Raw genomic sequence first — 19788 nt, forward strand, 5'->3', positions numbered from 1 at the left:
ATAAGCACTGATGCAATCATTGATAATGACCAGAAGGAATCCAAGTAACGTCGTCCCAGCTCCATTTGGTATGTATCCATCCCAATATTGGTCAGCAATGGGTATCCAAGCTTTTTGGAAACGTATAGCTGATTACTACAACAAACATCGGCCCACTAGATCTATGACGAGAAGTTATCAGCGGTTGAAATCACATTGTTATAGGTTTGCACCAATGGTAAATGAATTTTCTGCAACTTATAATAATTTTTATACTCATCGGCAAAGCAGTTGGAGTGACGAGAATGTGTTGGAGAATGCATTGAATATATGGAAAGCCAACAATAAAGGCAAGGATTTTAAATATATACATGTGTGGAGGGTTCTCAAAGAATATGAGAAATATACTCCACAATCAGTTGCTCATTACTCTAACAAGAAAGCAAGGACATCCGAATCAGGGGGAAACACTTCAACATCAAATCCAGATACAAGTGTTGATTTAGATGACTCTGAAGTCCGCATTCATCCTATAGGGCAAAAGGCAGCGAAGAGAAAGGGTAAATCTAAAGTCAGAGAGGGCGACACAATGGAACATAGCATCAACAAAGAATGGCAAGATATTAAAAAATATCAAATTCAAAAAATGACTTTGCGGGAAGCCGAGATCTTTCATAAGGATTATGAAATTCTTAAGAAGGATACCAGTGAGATGACATCAGGATAACTTTATTTACATCAAAAAATGGTAGAAAAAATTAAACAGAAACATGGCTTGGTATAGATGAGTTTACGTTTATTTTTAGGACTATTATTATAATTTATGTCTTTTTATTTGATGCACTATAATATTTATGTTTTTTTTTTTAATTATTAATGTGGTTTCATGTTAGCAATTTATAAATTTAAATTTTATAAAAAAAAATAATAGTGTATAATGTAAAATATGAAGGAGAAATGAGAATTATATACAATGAAAAGTATGGGACCCATGAAGGAATTGTTGAGAGATTTTTTTATAATGGAAAAAGGTATGAAACTTTTAACTTTTGATGTGATATAGACATGATAATAAAAGAACTCTCAACGGGGTCTATTTACTGTGGAGGCTCTTATATTACTTTTCTGTATGAGCCAAACACTTTCTAAACACATGCGTGTCAAATAGGAAGCTGACAGTGCAGCATCGAGTCACAATTCCCGATCCCGTTCACTATCCCGAAGAAACCGGATCGACCCACCGCCACCTCCAGCTGCACAACGTTTCACCCATGGATCGCTCCTACGTGACCTGATCCTGTGGGACCGCCACACTCGACGGTAGGCCCACTTCCCCGGAGTCCAATTAAAGTCTTTGCTATTATTAATATCCACTAAAAAAAGCAAGCGAAGCAATTTGGGTAAATAGCCTCGACAGTTAGTTATTCCCGCATTATTTATAAATTTAAAATTTCATTAATTTCAGATATATTTTTTGTACAGTTGTTTTCTTTCTTGTTTTTGCCCTTTCAATCTCGATCTGCATATTGTGTTCTCGCACACCCGGCCACCGGCCCTCCTTCAGCCGGCGCGGCAAGATATTTCGTCGAACGCCTGACTTGCCATTTCCTCCTCCGTCCCGATGCGATCAAGAGATTGCGATGATGAGATTGAGTGAAGATGATCCGTTCCCATCGACACCAGGGAAGGTCAAGATCGAGCGGACGCACAGCATCAATGCCAGTTCCACCGGTGCTTAGCCTCCACCGGCACCATGTTCCTGTGGGCGCTCTTCTTGATCGCTCTCGCCGCCTCCTACTTCAGCTTCGAGAGCTTCGTTGATTCCTCCTCGCGCTACTTCAACTCCTCTTGGGCTGGGATGCGCTGGGAGATGCAGATCCGGGACAGAAGGCAAGTCTGTGCTCCTCACCGGAGCCGCCGGCTTCGTCGGCACCCACGTGTCGATGGCTCTCCGCAAGCGCGAGGACAGCGTCGTCGGCCTGGATAACTTCAACAGCTACTACGATCCGTCGCTGAAGATGGCCCGCAAGGCGGTGCTGGCGTCGCACGGCGTGTTCGTGGTGGAGGGCGACATCAACGACGGTCGCCTCCTCGCCAAGCTCTTCGACGTCGTGCCCTTCACCCACGTGATGCACCTCACATCGCAGGCAGGCGTCCGCTACGCCATCGAGAACCCTCGGTCGTACATCCACAGCAACATCGCCGGCCTCGTCGCCCTGTTCGAGGCCTGCAAGTCCGCCGATCGCAGCCGACGATAGTCTGGGCGTCGTCAATGTATGGCCTCAACGAGAAGGTTCCATTCTCAGAGTCCGACCGCACCGACAACTCGGCATCTCTCTACGCCGCCACTAAGAAAGGAGATCACCGACACCTACAACCACATCTACAGCCTTTCCATCACCGGCCTCCGGTTCTTCACCGTGTACGGCCCCTGGGGCCGCCCCGACATGGCCTACTTCTCCTTCACCCGTAACATCCTCCAGGGCAAGCTCATCACAGTCTACTGCGGTAAGAACAGGGCCGACCTCGCCCGCGACTTCACCTACATCGACGACATCATCAAGGGCTTCGTCGCCTCCCTCGATACCGCCACAAAGAGCAGCGACAGCGACGGCCGCAAGTGCGGCCCCGCCTTATACCACATCTTCAACCTGGGCAACACCTCACCGGTGATCGTGCCGACTCTCGTCCGCTTCCTGGAGAAGCACCTCAAGGTGAAGGCAAAGATCAACGAGGTGAAGATGCCCGGAAACGGCGACGTACCATTCACTCACGCCAACAACTATGCTCGCACCGAGCTCGGATATAATCCGGCCACCAACCTGGAGGCCGGCCTCAAGAAGTTCGTCAAGTGGTGCATCTCCTACTACGGTTATGACCCAGACCCACCACCGCCAGATAAAGATACTTTACTCCATTTTTTTTTTTTTGGCTCAAATTTTAGGTTCTCGAAGATCACACTGGATTCTTTCTTCAAGAGAGACTGAAAGTATTCATTCTAATTCCACTCTGTTCTCGGGACTCTACTGTATCTTTCTTCTTTTTTTTATTCTAATTAAAATCCGGGTTTTCCGGCTACCCACTGGCACCGAAATCGCCAGCGCGGAGCAGGTCGGAGCTCGGTGCCATTTCATAAATACATGGTTATTGATCCTCAGTTATCCAGCTGTAAAATTTGCAACTGACACAAAAATAGAAAAAATAATAAAATAACTTCGAATTACTGTCGTAAACCAGTATGGACCCCACGGCATCAACCACTTAAACCTATCTGGACTGCTGAGCCGCAAGAGTCACAAACAAGAAATAATAATATGAGATTCTATTAAGGATTTCCTATTCAATTTCACTTACTTTTTTATTTAAGGCGACATGTTATGGAGAGTCGGTGTTTCTCTATGAAGGTTAAAAATCAAGTTTGAAAGGCCTTCACACGTCAAGAATGCCATTATATTAGAATAGAAATATTTCTAAATTATAATATAGATATTTTCCAAATTACATCTAAAGTATTAGTAGATTATATTATCAGTGTTATAAAAATATATATCAAACGCTATTAAAATTATATCTTAAATAATATCACCAATTGTATCCCTTCTGACAATCACTTACAATCATCCACCAAGAGTATATTTGACTAATGAAAGGAATATATCCCTCTGATCTGAGACGCTAAAAGCTCTTTGATTATAAATGCATTCTCAAATGATATTACAGAAAAGGTAGACAATGAAATTGTGACTACAGCCCACCCTTCAAACGCATAGTTACCAATCCAGAAATGCTTAATATCAGTGTAATCATCTTATCATCCTGGTTGGAAAACTGGCATAAATGTAAAGCAAGAGCAGAGAAATACCTTTCTGTGATAATTTTAATTTGCAACGAGGCATTAGTCTATAAATTCTTCCAACGTACCCTGATAACAATACAAAAGAGTGTTGGCTAAATGGAACATTACGAGAAATGTGAGAGTTAGATCTACAGAACCTGTGAGATGAATGGTTCAGCATCACTACGCCTAAGAAAATGGAGAGAGTTCTTGGTGAGAGCCACTGTGTGATCACCAAGGCATACATCGCCAATATCGTCCAGCACCCTCACTCGAATATATGGATCCTTTGGAGGAACCATATCCTAAAAACATCACTCGAACCTCTTAGGAAAAGGATTGTAAGACAATTAGGCGCAAAGATAATGGACGATGAAAGTCACATACCACAGTCAAATCTAGATCCATTTCAGACATGTAGGACTCTAAGGCCTCGGAGTGATTTTTGAAATACTCAATTTCCAAATTATGCAGCTTTACTAGTATTTCTTGGGGAAGAACGCTGCCCAGTTTCCATCTCAAACTCTGAATGATAGCTTCCCGGTTATATCTGTTATCAGAAGAACGAAACCAATGATGCATGTATAACTTCAGAATTCAACAATAACATTGTGCACGAACAAACTATATTTGTTCAAATTACATGTAAGCCATGAGACAGCGTTTGTTCCGGATCAAAGAAAGATGATGAATTACTGCACCAAAGTGGTCTTCATTCCTAGCTCTTTGTATATCTAGGTTTTGCTCCTCTATTTTCCTGATTTAGAATATAAACAAATTATCAGAGAAAAGGCACTTAATTACATGCAAGTATACTAAGGAAAGAGCACTACAGCTTGCCTGATTAATGATTGAAGCTGCAGGTTGTGTTCATCACATTCCTTGATGACTTGTTCAAATGCATCGCTCTACAATTTTCCAGACAAGTTCTAGGTTTAAATCAGAACAAGTGAACTAGAAATAAAGTAAAAAATTTACTGGCATTACATATAAGGACAAAACGATTATTTAGAACAGTACTATCATATACGAATACATAAAGCCAAATATCATGTGCCTTGATGATGGAAAGTTCTTAATAAACACTAACTAGCAAACATTGGAATTCCAGCAAAGAATTAGAGAAATAATTGAATGTAATGCATATTACATATGTAATTGCAGAAGGGACCCGCTCGTGTGGCTGCTAAACCTGCGTGTCTGTAAGTTTGCTTCCATGTGGAAAACATGGTTTTACGCAGGTTGACATAGCAAATTGCCAAATTGGTTTTACGCGGGTTTTACTGGCCCAATTGGCTAAATAAAAATGCCCGACTCAACCTATCTACTCAACTAGTTTGCTTGTATCACTTGATCTGATTAGTTAAATCCATTTATTTGGCTAACTCATCAACCCATTAAGTACATGTGTCTAGCTGATTCTTTTATTGATCTCAATTTTAGTTTTTAAACAATATCGTATAAAGTATTATATTTGTTAGATGTGGAATGAAACATATTATTCCTCTTATTAAGCAATATTATATTTGATAGATATCAACCCATCTAATCTGTCCGGTTCCCCATCTCTTTGGTTGAATCAAAACAAAGTGCAGTTCACAAAAAAAAAAAAAAAAAATCCTCCACTAATTGAATACGGCAATTTGTCTTCTGATTAGTGCTTTATTAGAAACTCTCTGAAAACAATGCTACCGCATTGATCTGTCTGGTTCCCCATCTTATTAGTGTTTTCAGATTAATTAAGAGTTCTTTAAAAACCATACGTAAATACAAAGAACTCTTAGTTAATCTGAAAAAATAAATAAAGTAATTTTGTTTGTAAATAAAAATGCAACAGCCCTTGGAACAGAACAGTAAGAAATAGCTTACATTAAAGGGTGCTAATTGTCCAGCTTCACAGCATGCTTGCTCTTTCAAAAGCTGGGATGCACACCTTCCATACATGGCCTTTAGATTGGCTCAGTTCTATGATCTAACAAATGGTTCCAAACATTGCTTTAGATTGATTTACTTCAACTGAAAATATACAAACACAAACAGCAAAACACAAGAGGATTCATTACCCTAACACTAGAAAGAAAGCACAATCATAATTGTTAAGTCTCATTCAGGATAATTCTACCTAACAAGACAAGCATTTGATGCACGCAAACCTAATGACAACAACAAATTTATGCTAACATCATGCCAAATTTTAATAAAGCAAATCATATCCCTACCAGGTAACCACAACAGTCCTAAAGGTTCAGCAACTCAACAGCCACTCCTGGAACAAGATGCAAAAGAAAAGTAGTCAACACATAAAGAATGTGTACCAAATGAATGAACTCAGGGCGTGTACATTAATTATCATCAAAAGTAATATCAAAACACAAAGCTATGCATCTAGTTGATGCAATTTTATGCTGCCAAGGCACCAAGCCAGTGCATCAAAGCACCTCTACCACTGGAACACTTATTCTGTTGCACTAGAGCAGCTGGATAATGCATTAATACCACATTGATACTGCATCACTTAACATGTCTACAACCAACAAACCATCTAGTAGGTCAAGCATGAGACCTACAGGTTCTTGTAGGATTTCATTAGGCATAGTGCTACATGGTCACACGGGTATGGCTACTGGCATTGAATTTACTTGAAAGTGCTGCAGAAGTTTGATTTCAGCCATGATCAACTAAACTCCCATGTATGAATTGGAGCCTAGTCTAAATCATCAAGAGTAAAATTAGATTTAATCAAAAATCAAACGATAAACAAAACCTTCATTGCACTTACAATTGACTTGAGCCATCCCAAACCACAGACATATAAGACAATGGAAATTCCACCATTATCAAGAACCTCTTCCCATTGGATCACATACCAAACTCAAGACTAGGTTTGCTCCAATTTCATATATCATAAACTATATTAGAACCCAAAAGTCTTCCAGACTAATTTATTTCGAGGAAGCTTGGAACTACAGAAATCAAGGTACAGGCTTTTTGAAATATAAAATAATGATAACAACAAAAAGGCAATCTGGACACCGAACGAATAAAAATTCTCACATTAAAAGTCAAGAAGCTTTCGCATAAATTATAGGCACACAGCACAGAGAACCAGATAGATCACTGAGAAAATCAACTGACAAGAAGTTTAAGTAGCAATGCATTTCCTTTTATTGGTTTAGATATCTAGCATCCTACTCCAATAAATAGAAATCCAGCCCAACCGATGCCTGCCATTTCACTAGTCAGCAGCATTGCACCCTGGCACTAGCCGCCGCAATGTCCCTTTTCCAAGCAGATCAATATTCAACAAGGCAAAGAGAAGGGACGTAAACACCTGAGGATCCGGAGAAACCTTCATGGGATAAGTTGTAAGCGACTGAAGTGGAGATACAAGCTAAATGAAGAAGTGGCGGCCTTCCGGCCTGGATAGTCCGGTAGAGAAGCCAAAAATGAAAGTCTATAAATATACAGGCGCTGGGATACCGCGGAAGGGGAAGAGGAGTTAGGGTTCTGGGGATGGGAGGGGAGGACTGAGGGACTGACTCTTTCTTTTATTTCAATCAATCGACTCCATCTTTCACCTTGTGGACCAGGATCATGTAGTTGATCAACATTCACTTGTAGACTTTTATGGCTGATATGAACCCCATACCAGCCCAAGTTTAGACACCATTCAACTGTGAACGCGGCTATGTAAACCCCTACCACAACCTTCGAAATGCTCCTCGAAGAATTCAAATCCTGCACGATTTGGCAGTCTCCTCCTCCTTTGTCATGCCTCCGTAGATCTTCACTGTTACTATCACCTACTCAGATTGCGAAAGATGCCCATCACCTCAGCACTTACGGAGATCGACGTCAATCGAAACTCTCTGTAGGAAAATTACCTTCGGAGAAGAGCTCACGGCGGCATAGATCTGTCGCAACAGTATGTAGATCTACTCGGATGGTTAAATTGCAAGTAACAGTACCATCGTCGGTCAGCGCCCTCAACCTTCCGTCGTGCCTGTAGTTTGATTTCTTACCCTTACTTGAAGATCCCAAAAGAGGATCTCAAAACTTACCAATTTTTGCCATTCGATCAGAAAAAAAAAATGAGATAGATAATGATACCTGATCGTCGAAGAGTTTGCAAAAACGAAACCCGAGAAACAAGAGGGAGAGAAAAATAAGGTGACGCGGAGGAGAAAGCGCCGGTGGTGGTGCGATCAAAGAAGAGGTCGGAGGTCGTCGGCGACGTGGCGAGGTTGCAGGCGAAGTGGTAGGGTTTGGTTGCAGGGATGTTCACACGAAGAGGCACTTTTCTCTTCGCCATAAAAATCTTTTAGATTCCCTTCTCAAAATTATAATGGGCTGCTGAAATTTTATATACAAACCACTCGAGGCCCATTAAAATCTACATATAATTGCATTCCTCTTTTTTTTTTTTTTTTTTTTTTTTTTTTTTTTTTTTTTTTTTGGCATTCTTATCTTGGCGGTCAACTAGGATGGTGGTGATGGCAATCAATCGGATTTGGATAGTTTTGATATTTTCCTTAGTTCCATTTAATTACTATCATTCAACAAAATATTTAGAATTAATATCATATCTAAAAATATATATATAATTCAAAAAACAATAAAACATCTATAATCTACTCCTAATTTAATTATATTCAATAAAAATAGATTATATATATATATATATATATATATTCAATACAGATAGTAAAAGTAGCAAAAGTAAACAGACAATAGATAGTAAACAGTATAAGTTAAATAGTAACAAAAGTAAACAGACAGTAAAAAGTAAACCGTAAATAGTAGATAGTAAACAGTAAATAATAAAAAGAAAATACAGTAGTAGTAAATTACAAAAATTAAGTGGATCGCCACAGTAATGTAATGTTGCAGGTAAATATAATGATGTTGTAATTTTTACTTCTTTTTTTTTTTTTTAACTCTGCTTTCTTTTCTTGTTTGTTTTCCAGTGAGCCTCACCTGTTCAGGATCTCACTTTCAATCAGTGCCCCGGCTTATGCGTAAGACTTTGGGTCGATACCCTTCTTACTTAGCCAGCACATGTCATATATGATTTTGGTTATTCCTGATACAGTTACTGTTCACCTGTTGGTTACTAAGATAAGGACTGAGGAAAAAAACCAAGACAGAACTTAATTCATTATAAAACAAGCATAGATTTATGTAGTGGAGAAATTTTACAGGGGATTACACTCAGCAAACTAATAATTACATAGTTTTTACATACTGAGACCGAAATTTTTAAAAGACATTATATACTGAAATTGACATATTTTACATACTTACAGGGAGAAAAGAAGGGTTTTGAAAGAAAGCTGGAAAGGAAGTTGCAAGAGCTTGAGGAGGTAAAGAGTGAGAGAAGGTTGTGCTTCGGGGATGCCCTGGGAGGCAGAGGAAGATGGCCTTTTATAGGCAAGAGTGGAGAGATGTCTTCGGGAGGAAGGAAACATTTGCTTAGGAGGGAAGGAAAGCATCTTGGAAAGTAAGACAGGTGGAAGGAAGGTGTTGTTTAGGATGAAAGGAAGGCATCTGCAAAAGAGACAGGTGGAAAGTAGTATTGGTTTTAGTGGAGACATTGGTGAGTGGTGGCACTGTTGAGTAGTGGTGGCACTGTTTGAGTACGGTGGTTGTCATTCTTAGTTGTCCATCATATAGCTGTTGAGTAGTGGTGGCGCTGTTGAGTATAGTTGTTGTCATTCTTAGCTGTCCATCATATTATCAATATTGTCTTCTCCGGTTGAGTCTAAAGATGGTGCTTGTGAGCTGGAAGCTTGATTTGGTGCTCTGTGTCTGGCTAAGGCAGCTCGATAGGCTCTAGCTGAAAGGGCAGAACTTCCTAACCTCTTGTTACTCATTCTCTCTGTCTTCTTCTGGTAATGTTGAAACAGGGTAGTATGCTATGTAGTAAAGTGAAAAGGAAAAAATATGGTACCCATATCTTTTGGCCAATAAATTTTTTCAGTGAATGATTCGCCAACCAGGAGATAGGTATCAGGATCTTCAAGTCTGTCCCAGCCCCAATGCGTCCCTTGGACTGAAGCTCTCCAGTGTTTGAGTTGGTCTGAAAAGGAGGGAGGAGCTTCCCAATCACAGTCTGGGTCTGTAGGATAGTCATGTAACTCGGCTTAGTAACCTCCTGTAACGACCCGACCCTCTTGGCCCATTTGGCGGCCCATTTGGCGACCCTCGGGTCGTCGACCGTCGGCCCTTATGTCGTCGGCCCATTTGGCGACCTCTCATGTCGTCGACCGACGACCCTTGGCCGTGCCGTTACTCACTAGGACTTTCCACCCTTGGTAGTGGATTTTTGCCTCCCCCAGGATTCGAACTCTAAACTTCCAGGCTTAAGTATTAGAGTTTATGAATCCTAGTAACCAAGTGAGATGATCTTGTCGCCTTCCTTAAGTACTAGACTTGAAGGGGAGGCAAGTGATCCGGCAGTAAGGAGGAGGGACCTCCCTTTAAGCAGAGTCAACGTCACGTGGAGGTTGAAAGGTATAAGGTCAATCAGGGGTTTGGCCGAGCGGATAAAGATAGGGGCGACCGGCCGAACGGACCGAACGGAAGCAAAAGACACCCCGGCGGAGAGTCGGGGTTCCGACGCTCAGGTTGAACAGTGTTGTATGGCCGAGCGGATAGCCCGCTCGGCCGAGGGCCTAAAGTCGTAATACTGCGAACAATCTCCACAGAGCACAAGACCGGGAATCGCCCGAGCGGAAGAGCACATATGACTGGCCGGGCGTGAGGGGACTGCCGACCGGACGGACGCTCGACATAGGGTAAGTAGCAACAAAAGGACAAGGGAACATCTTCTGACAGCGAGTATGTTCAACGAGCAGACCATACGCAGGATCTTACGACAGAGGGTTTCGCTGTCCCATCATAGATGTGCGCGGACTTTAGCAGTATGGTGTCAGGTAAACTCTTCTGACAAGCCCATACTGAGGTATAGTTAGAGGACACGTATTCGCCTCTGAATGTGTGCAGGAGCCTTTTCACAGCTCTATATAAAGGGCCTCACACTTCGCCTGAAGTACGCATTCTCGCATATTGAGAGCCACTTTCTCGTCTTCCTCTTGCCTGACTTGAGCGTCGGAGGGTCGTCGCCGGGAACTCCCTCCCGGCCCGACTTCCTTGCAGGTTCGCCGAAGGCTCACACGACCGGTCGAAGATCCACGTCAGCAGTTCGGAGAGCGCCACGTGCCCAGCGTCCGTTGATTCAGCACTCGGACAGGATCAGTAAGGAAGGCGACAAGGTGGCGCTCAGACAGGATCAGCGTCCTTAAGTACTAGACTTGAAGGGGAGGCAAGTGATCCGGCAGTAAGGAGGAGGGACCTCCCTTTAAACAGAGTCAATGTCACGTGGAGGTTGAAAGGTATAAGGTCAATCAGGGGTTTGGCCGAGCGGATAAAGATAGGGGCGACCGGCCGAACGGACCGAACGGAAGCAAAAGACACCCCGGCGGAGAGTCGGGGTTCCGACGCTCAGGTTGAACAGTGTTGTATGGCTATCGATAGCCCGCTCGGCCGAAGGCCTAAAGTAGTAATACTGCGAATAATCTCCACAGAGCACAAGACAGGGAATCGCCCGAGCGGAAGAGCACATATGACTGGCCGGGCGTGAGGGGACTGCCGACCGGACGGACGCTCGGCATAGGGTAAGTAGCAACAAAAGGACAAGGGAACATCTTCTGACAGCGGGTATGTTCAACGAGCAGACCATACGCAGGATCTTACGACAGAGGGTTTCGCTGTCCCATCATAGATGTGCGCGGACTTTAGCAGTATGGTGTCAGGTAAGCTCTTCTGACAAGCCCATACTGAGGTATAGTTAGAGGACACGTATTCGCCTCGGTATGTGTGCAGGAGCCTTTTCACAGCTCTATATAAAGGGCCTCACACTTCGCCTGAAGTACGCATTCTCGCATATTGAGAGCCACTTTCTCGTCTTCCTCTTGCCTGACTTGAGCGTCGGAGGGTCGTCGCCGGGAACTCCCTCCCGGCCCGACTTCCTTGCAGGTTCGCCGAAGGCTCACACGACCGGTCGAAGATCTACGTCAGCAGTTCGGAGAGCGCCACGTGCCCAGCGTCCGTTGATTCAGCGCTCGGACAGGATCAGTAAGGAAGGCGACAAGGTGGTGCGGATGGTGTGTGATACCAGGACTATGGAAGTTTATGAATCCTGGTAACCGAGCAGGTGGAAGATTATGAATCCTGGTCGCCAAATGGGCTGACGACATAAGGGCCGACGGTCGACGACATGAGAGGTCGCCAAATGGGCCAAGAGGGTCGGGTCGTTACACCTCCAACTTCATTTACGTCAATTTTTACTAAATGTCGGGCTGGCTCTATCTTGAGATCCAGCCACTCTGGAGGAGTACTATCAAATGTGCATACTACAAACGTTTCTTCTTCTTCCAAAGCAATAGAAATAACAATACCAAGTTTCTTTGAGAAATCTTTAACTGAATCTGGTTATGAATCCATAATTTATGTAAGAGGCCGTAGTCAAGAAGAGTAAAAGGGATAATTTATCTCCCTTTGTAAGCCGTAGTAATATAGGATTCATAATCCATGTTAGCTCTTCTGAAAGCATAGAGAAGCTGGCATTGACATCCATATTTATCTGATTCTATACAAGGTGGTCCTTTCTTCTGGCATTTAAGTTTTGGGCTGAACTCAGCTTCATATACAATAGTCATTCCTTCAGGAGGTGTTTTGTGAAAAGCTTTTAAGGCTTCACATAATTCTATAAACATTTGTAGAGTAGATTTTTCAGCCAGACTACGAACATAAGTATGAATATGTAACGACCACCCTTCTTACAACTCTACTACTCTCTAAGGTGACCATTACTTAACTATTAACTCTACTTATCCGGTGTGATCGAAACCACGAGGAATCCCTACCGAAAAATTTCGATAGAATCTCCGCTGTACCGGTGACCAAATTCGTCAATACAGGCAAATAATAACCATCAGCTACATGCGGCAAGTATATATACTTCAGAACCACGCAGTAATAATAATCTAAAACAAAGATGAACTCAAATGACATAAATTATAAAGTACAATCTCAAATGTTTACAGTCCACTAAAACATGGAAAACTTAGTAATAAAGAAAGAAAACTAAAAGAACTCTTTTCTAGCCCCAAGACTTCCATAGTCCTGGTATCACACATTATCCGCACCACCTTGTCGCCTTCCTTACTGATCCTGTCCGAGCGCTAAATCAACGGACGCTGGGCACGTGGCGCTCTCCGAACTGCTGACATAGATCTTCGACCGGTCGTGTGAACCTCCGGCGAACCTGCAAGGAAGTCGGGCCGGGAGGAAGTTCCCGGCGGCGACCCTCCGACGCTCAAGTCGGGCAAGGGGAAGACAAGAAAGTGGCTCTCAATATGCGAGAATGCGTACCTCAGGCAAAGTGTGAGGCCCTTTATATAGAGCTGTGAAAAGGCTCCTGCACACATACCGAGGCGAATACGTGTCCTCTAACTATACCTCAGTATAGGCTTGTCAGAAGAGCTTACCTGACACCATACTGCTAAAGTCCACGCACATCTCTGATGGGGCAGCGAAACCCTCTGTCGTAAGATCCTGCGTATGGTCTGCTCGTTGAACATACTCGCTGCCCTTGTCCTTTTGTTGCTACTTACCCTATGCCGAGCGTCCGTCCGATCGGCAGTCCCCTCACGCCCGGCCAGTCATATGTGCTCTTCCGCTCGGGCGATTCCCGGTCTTGTGCTCTGTGGAGATTGTTCGCAGTATTACGACTTTAGGCCTTCGGCCGAGCGGGCTATCCGCTCGGCCATACAACACTGTTCAACCTGAGCGTCGGAACCCCGACTCTCCGCCGGGGTGTCTTTTGCTTCCGTTCGGCCGATCGCCCCTATCTTTATCCGCTCGGCCAAACCCCTGATTGACCTTATACCTTTCAACCTCCACGTGGCGTTGACTCTGCTTAAAGGGAGGTCTCTCCTCCTTACTGCCGGATTGACCTTATCCATGGCCACCCGGTTGAACCGCCGGGAGACCCCTGATTGACCTTATCCATGGCCACCCGGTTGAACCGCTGGATATAAGCTCTGAGCGGCTCTCTGGGCTCTTGTTTGATGGCAAATAGACTCACGCTAGTCTTCTGATAACGCCGACTGCTTGCAAAATGGTGGAGGAAGGCCGTGCTGAAGTCCTTGAAATTTGTGATGGATTCGTCAGGCAGCCTTCGAAACCACCGTTGCGCCGATCCCGAGAGAGTGGTAAGGAATACCCGGCACTTTACTCCATCTGTGTATTGATGAAGGGTAGCTGTGTTGTCGAACTTACCCAGATGATCATCCGGATCGGTGGTTCCGTTGTACTCGCCGATCGACGGGGGCACATAGTGCTTTGGCAGAGGGTCCCGCAGGATGGCCTCCGAAAATTGACGGTTGATCCGCTCGGGGGAGGCGTCCGCTCGGGGGGCCTTGCCCTTTCTGCTGTCTCGTATCAGCACTTCGTCTGATAAAGATCCTCGATCACGATTAACTACTGCGGCTTCAGGAGGCGTGTGGAATAGGGCCAGAGGAAACGGAACCGTGGCCGCGGGTGCTTCCGCTCGGCCTCCCGATGCGGACGTCGCTTGTTGCTCCATCCGCTCGGCTTGCGACTTCTGCCTTTGTTGTTCCACGAGTTTGGTTGCTCTGGTTTCGATCAGAGCGTCGAGTCTCTCTGTGGAGAGCATCACCGAGTGCGGTCATCCAGCTTCGTCCATTGCTTCCGATCGGATGCAGGAGCGTTCCCACAGACGGCGCCAAATTGATCCTGTCCGAGCGCTGAATAAACGGACGCTGGGCACGTGGCGCTCTCCGAACTGCTGACGTAGATCTTCGACCGGTCGTGTGAACTTCCGGCGAACCTGCAAGGAAGTCGGACCGGGAGGGGGTTCCCGGCGACGACCCTCCGACGCTCAAGTCAGGCAAGAGGAAGACGAGAAAGTGGCTCTCAATATGCGAGAATGCGTACCTCAGGCGAAGTGTGAGGCCCTTTATATAGAGCTGTGAAAAGGCTCCTGCACACATACCGAGGCGAATACGTGTCCTCTAACCATACCTCAGTATGGGCTTGTCAGAAGAGCTTACCTGACACCATACTGCTACAGTCCGCGCACATCTCTGATGGGACAGCGAAACCCTCTGTCGTAAGATCCTGCGTATGACCTGCTCGTTGAACATACCCACTGTCAGAAGATGTTCCCTTGTCCTTTTGTTGCTACTTACCCTATGTCGAGCGTCCGTCCGGTCGGCAGTCCCCTCACGCCCGGCCAGTCATATGTGCTCTTCCGCTCGAGCGATTCCCGGTCTTGTGTTATGTGGAGACTGTTCGCAGTATTACGACTTTAGGCCTTCGGCCGAGCAGGCTATCCGCTCGGCCATACAACACTGTTCAACCTGAGCGTCGGAACCCCGACTCTCCGCCGGGGTGTCTTTTGCTTCCGTTCGGTCCGTTCGGCCGGTCGCCCCTATCTTTATCCGCTCGGCCAAACCCCTGATTGACCTTATACCTTTCAACCTCCACGTGGCGTTGACTCTGCTTAAAGGGGGGTCCCTCCTCCTTACTGCCGGATCACTTACTAAATCTTTTCCTTTCCTTTATCTGCAGTAAGAGGAAATGCAATCTATAAGCAAAATTTGCTTAGTAAGCGCTATCTAACTCACAAAAACACGAATATGCATGTATACAGAAAGAACTAGAAACTATATGCTCTAAAAGAAAATAAAGCATAAACATGGCTGGTCAAGTTAATCTAAAAGCCAAGTAAAGCTAAAGAAATCTACTCATGTCATTCTAATAGCTAATCATGCTATTCAAGGATAAAACTGCATGCTGGTAGATAAAGCTAATCATGCTAAATAACTAATCAGGAAACAAACAAAACTAAAACTGCATGCTTCAAATTAAAAGAAGCTAAACTTACTGACTCGAAACATAAATGGTGCTTGTTCCAAAACTTATACTTTATTACTTTAAAATAATAATCAACTTCTCTTGGGCCCAGCATTGTACCAATTTGCGCGCATCCTTAATATGAGTCGAGATAGCTAATCCCGAAACTACTAAGGTACTTCTAGGCGATCTTGTGCCTAGGGGCGATCTAGGAGCCCACCCAATGGACCTTGTGTCCGGTACATGCCATTAAAAAGTAAAATACTTATTTTCTTTTTAACTATAACTTCCTTATACTTGTTATTCTTTAATTCTCTTATAACAAAATGCCTTGGCATTTATTCAAACACTTAGTGTGCTTTTAATCCTAAACTTCTGGAATTTAGAATCAATTTAAGACCTTGGTCTTTTCTTACTTATAATCACTCATAACCTCTAAAAGAGTTTAATATAACACTATATGCATGGAAATTCTAGAGTTTCACAGAATAAACACAATTATTAATACTTGCTGTGAAAGTACAGAGGAAATACAGTCTTTTTAAACATGCTGTACAAGAAGACCATTATCACTACGTAAGCATGCTATGAATGTAAAAACAATTCCATCTACACTATAAACTCTAAAGAAACTAGAAACTGATTGTTTTAAAAGGAAGGCTACTCATGCACATCTAATAACATAAGGAACTAGAAATCTGCTCTAAGATTGGAGTTCTGCATATTGAGGTAACAAGGAAAACTCAAATCTGTATGCTTAAATGGATGGTAGCAAAGAAGCATATCTAAACCACATGCTAGAGTAAAGAACTCACATCTGTATCCTAGAATGAGTATAACTAGAAAACATATCTAAACCTCAAATCTGTATTTTTTTAAAATAAGGACTACAGCTTTAGTTGTTCCATAATTCCAAACCTCCTAAGCAGTTAGGTGAAGCAACTACATTAAACCTCAATAGTGCGGTAACATTCAAATATCATAAAATCAATGGATCACAACTACCCAAAATCAGCTAACATGAGGTAAACTTCAACTCTACTCATTCTACAATCTTGCTCATTTAGTCATGATAAAGAGTTATCTGAACTAACCATTACCCTATCTAGAAGAAAGGTTTTGTCATTAAACAAGTGTTGTACCAACATTTAGGGTCATCTAGAAAGAGTAGAAATCATGCTCAAAATTGATCTAACATTTACCAAAATCTGTCCATAACAAAAGAATTCGATGCCAATACAAGAAGCAACAATCCCCTTACTTTTACGTCATGGAGTACTAGATCTATCCACAATTCTAGAAACGTTGAACTACAAACCCATATCAACTACAAAATCATTTGTGCAAACTAAAGGCTCCAAATTCTAAACCATTTCAAGCTTACTGTCGAGCAACAACAACTAAAATTGCAAAGCTAATTGTAATCCGATCCTACTCATTGGGTAACAAAGCAAGTCTAAACCCGAATTACCAATTGTAAGGGCTGAAGAATCTGACTACAAACTTAACTCATGCCTTTCTTCCTTGAGATTCATGGCAGCAATTCAATACTAATCACAAACTAAAATTTGCAAGGCTTCACAACCAAAACAGTAATAATGAAACTAACTACGGTCTAAAACTGGTATAAACTTGTAGGCTGTTCTTGTTCATTGGATAGCACAACCGAAACTTACAATAATTCTCTCTGTTCCGTGCCAAACTATAAGGAAACAAATTGCTCAATAACTCTTCCATATCCTTACTTTGAGTCTCACGGCAGCAGCCCTAAACCCAATCTTCACAACAAAAATTCTAAAGCAAGAAGAAACTAAATCCCTAGAAATTCCGAAATTATTTACAACAAATCCGAAAGCTTAAAAAGGGAAGAACAATCTTCTTTATAAAACTCACGGCATCAAGCTTCCTTGTCAACAATTCCTCACGGCACATTCACAAAACAAGAGAAACTCTAAATCAAAGGCTCGAAACTATCTTACCGCAGGTGAGTAAGCACTTACCTCGTGTTCTTGAACTCACAGCCGGAAAGGGGTAGCTAGGGCTTCGGGAGGAGCTTGGTTTTGCAAATCTTCAGCCGCTTCTTCGTGCCCACAGATCCTCCACGACAGGGAAGCCTCTATTCCGTGAAGAGCTCCCGGAACTTGCCCTTTGCCGGCCGCCGAAGACGCCCCAGCTTCCTGCTGCGGTTTCGTCCGAGAAGAAAATCGCCGTCGCACGCGTGCGGAGGAAAGGAGAGAAGGTTTTTCGGAAAAAGAAAACTTAATTCTCTTATAACTAGGGTTTTCATTAAACCAACTATACCTTAAATATATTCCGCTCCTTAATAATTTAGCAAAGTCTGCTGGCACAGTTGGTTGATTGCGTTTTGCTTAAGCGCGGTTCGCGAGTTGGAATCTCGGCTGCAACCCATTTTCTTTCTATTATTTTTTATTATTAACTTCTACTACTTAAATAAAATTCTTCCTTTATTTAATCAAGTAACTACTGCTTGCCCACTTGGTTAGTTGGGTTTTGCTCGGATCAAAGGTTACCGTTTCGAGCCTCAACTTGGACATTTTTTTGTCAAAACTTCCTTCGTTTAGTAAAAATACCAAACGACCTCCAAAAATTTCTAAAAATCTCTAGAATATTTCTATAGCATTTTTAAATATTTTTAAATTACTTTTAGGACTCTAATTGAGGAAATTTGGGGCGTTACAATTCTCCCTACCTTATAAAAAGTTCGTCCTCGAATTTAGAATAATTCTGGATATCTCTGTCTCATACTGTCCTCACGCTCCTAAGTAACTTCCTCGTATTTCTGGTTCTAAATGACTTTCACTAATGGTACTCTTTGTTCCTTAGTCTCTTAACTTCTTGGTCCTCTATTATTCATATCGCATCGTACCCATTAGTGGTCCTTGGAAGGCTTGATATACAATAGTCATTCCTTCAGGAGGTGTTTTGTGAAAAGTTTTTAAGGCTTCACATAATTCTATAAACGTTTGTAGAGTAGATTTTTCAGCCAGACTATGAACATAAGTATGAATATCCCCAGGAATAGTATTTGGGAAACCTGCCAGGCGCATCTCAGATGTTCTTTGTAAAGTTGTAGTCTTATTTTGTTCTTTAAGTTGAGCCAAAGTTAGGTACTCTGGTCTGATAGGAGTATTGGTGTGTTCTGTTGAAGGTTCTGCCAAGCTATTCTCAGGAGTATGTTGCACAACTTGAGCATAAGTAAAAGTATTTGTATCAGAGCTAGTAGCTTGTATTGGTGTTGTTTGCAAAGTTATACTCACAAAGAAATGTGGTCCTAGATGAGCTCTGGCTGCTGTAAAAGTCCCCTTAAGTGAATAGTAGCCTTTAAAGTATGGATGTTATAGGTTTTGAATGGCTAAATTGGTTTCTTCCCATGTAGAGTATACCCCTGCCTGGGGTCCTGAAAAGACCACGTAACAGGAAAATTTCTTTCCTGCTGGTTTCTGGATAGTGGTAAGAAAGTAGTTGGAAAGAACATTTATTACTGCGATTTTATGTCCAGAGCTTCCTGGAAGTGTAGGGATATGCCAAATATTGTCAATAAGACAATTTTGGATGTGGTCAAGTCTGTCTCTGCCAACAAAGCGAAAATGATCTTCTGGTTGTGTGAAAAGTTGTAAATCTTGAGTGTCAAAACGCATGATTTTGGTGGAAAAATTACGAACTTTCCTTGGTCTGTCCATCCTGTAAGGACTAAAAATGTTAATGTAACAATCTTGATAATGTATCTGCTAAAGAATTATTAACCCCTTTAATATGTTCTCATTGTATCTTAAGTCCTTTATTGATTATGGTATCTGTAAATTTTAACCAACGCTTTATACTGAGGCATTTTCTGATTGTTTTAGTTTGTTGACCATATTTGATTATGACTTCACAGTCTGTTCTAATAAGAATTTCTGGTTTGTTACAAATAAATAGTCTAAAAGCTTCTAAGCAGTAAATAACAGCTAAAATTTCATAATCTAATGATGTTAAGTGTCCTTTTTCATGATATTTTCCAGAGGCATAAC

General features: G+C 42.7%; 1 protein-coding gene and 1 pseudogene across 8 annotated transcripts; one reads left to right on the top strand and one right to left on the bottom strand.

Annotated features, from left to right (window-relative positions):
• Nucleotides 1-1619: 1619 nt before the first annotated feature.
• On the top strand, nucleotides 1620-3512 carry LOC122056047 (annotated as a pseudogene).
• A 135-nt stretch (nucleotides 3513-3647) lies between these two features.
• Nucleotides 3648-17996, bottom strand: LOC122056048 (DNA replication complex GINS protein PSF1-like). Of its 8 annotated transcripts, none has more exons than XM_042617811.1 (9): nucleotides 7925-8209; nucleotides 7699-7817; nucleotides 6034-6080; nucleotides 5684-5786; nucleotides 4655-4722; nucleotides 4458-4571; nucleotides 4202-4364; nucleotides 3973-4119; nucleotides 3648-3901 (listed from the first exon to the last, which is right to left on the bottom strand). In XM_042617811.1, the coding sequence occupies exons 4-9, from the start codon at nucleotides 5756-5758 to the stop codon at nucleotides 3875-3877; spliced, it is 594 nt and encodes a 197-aa protein (XP_042473745.1). In that variant the 5' UTR covers nucleotides 5759-5786; nucleotides 6034-6080; nucleotides 7699-7817; nucleotides 7925-8209; the 3' UTR covers nucleotides 3648-3874. The 8 variants fall into 8 exon arrangements, with proteins under 8 accessions (XP_042473745.1, XP_042473743.1, XP_042473742.1 ...); XM_042617809.1 differs by adding an exon at nucleotides 7523-7617 and having other exon boundaries at nucleotides 7699-8209; XM_042617808.1 differs by having other exon boundaries at nucleotides 6034-7617; nucleotides 7925-8208.
• Nucleotides 17997-19788: the final 1792 nt, after the last annotated feature.

Source organism: Zingiber officinale, chromosome 3B (genome assembly GCF_018446385.1).
Source record: "Zingiber officinale cultivar Zhangliang chromosome 3B, Zo_v1.1, whole genome shotgun sequence".
NCBI lineage: Eukaryota > Viridiplantae > Streptophyta > Magnoliopsida > Zingiberales > Zingiberaceae > Zingiber > Zingiber officinale.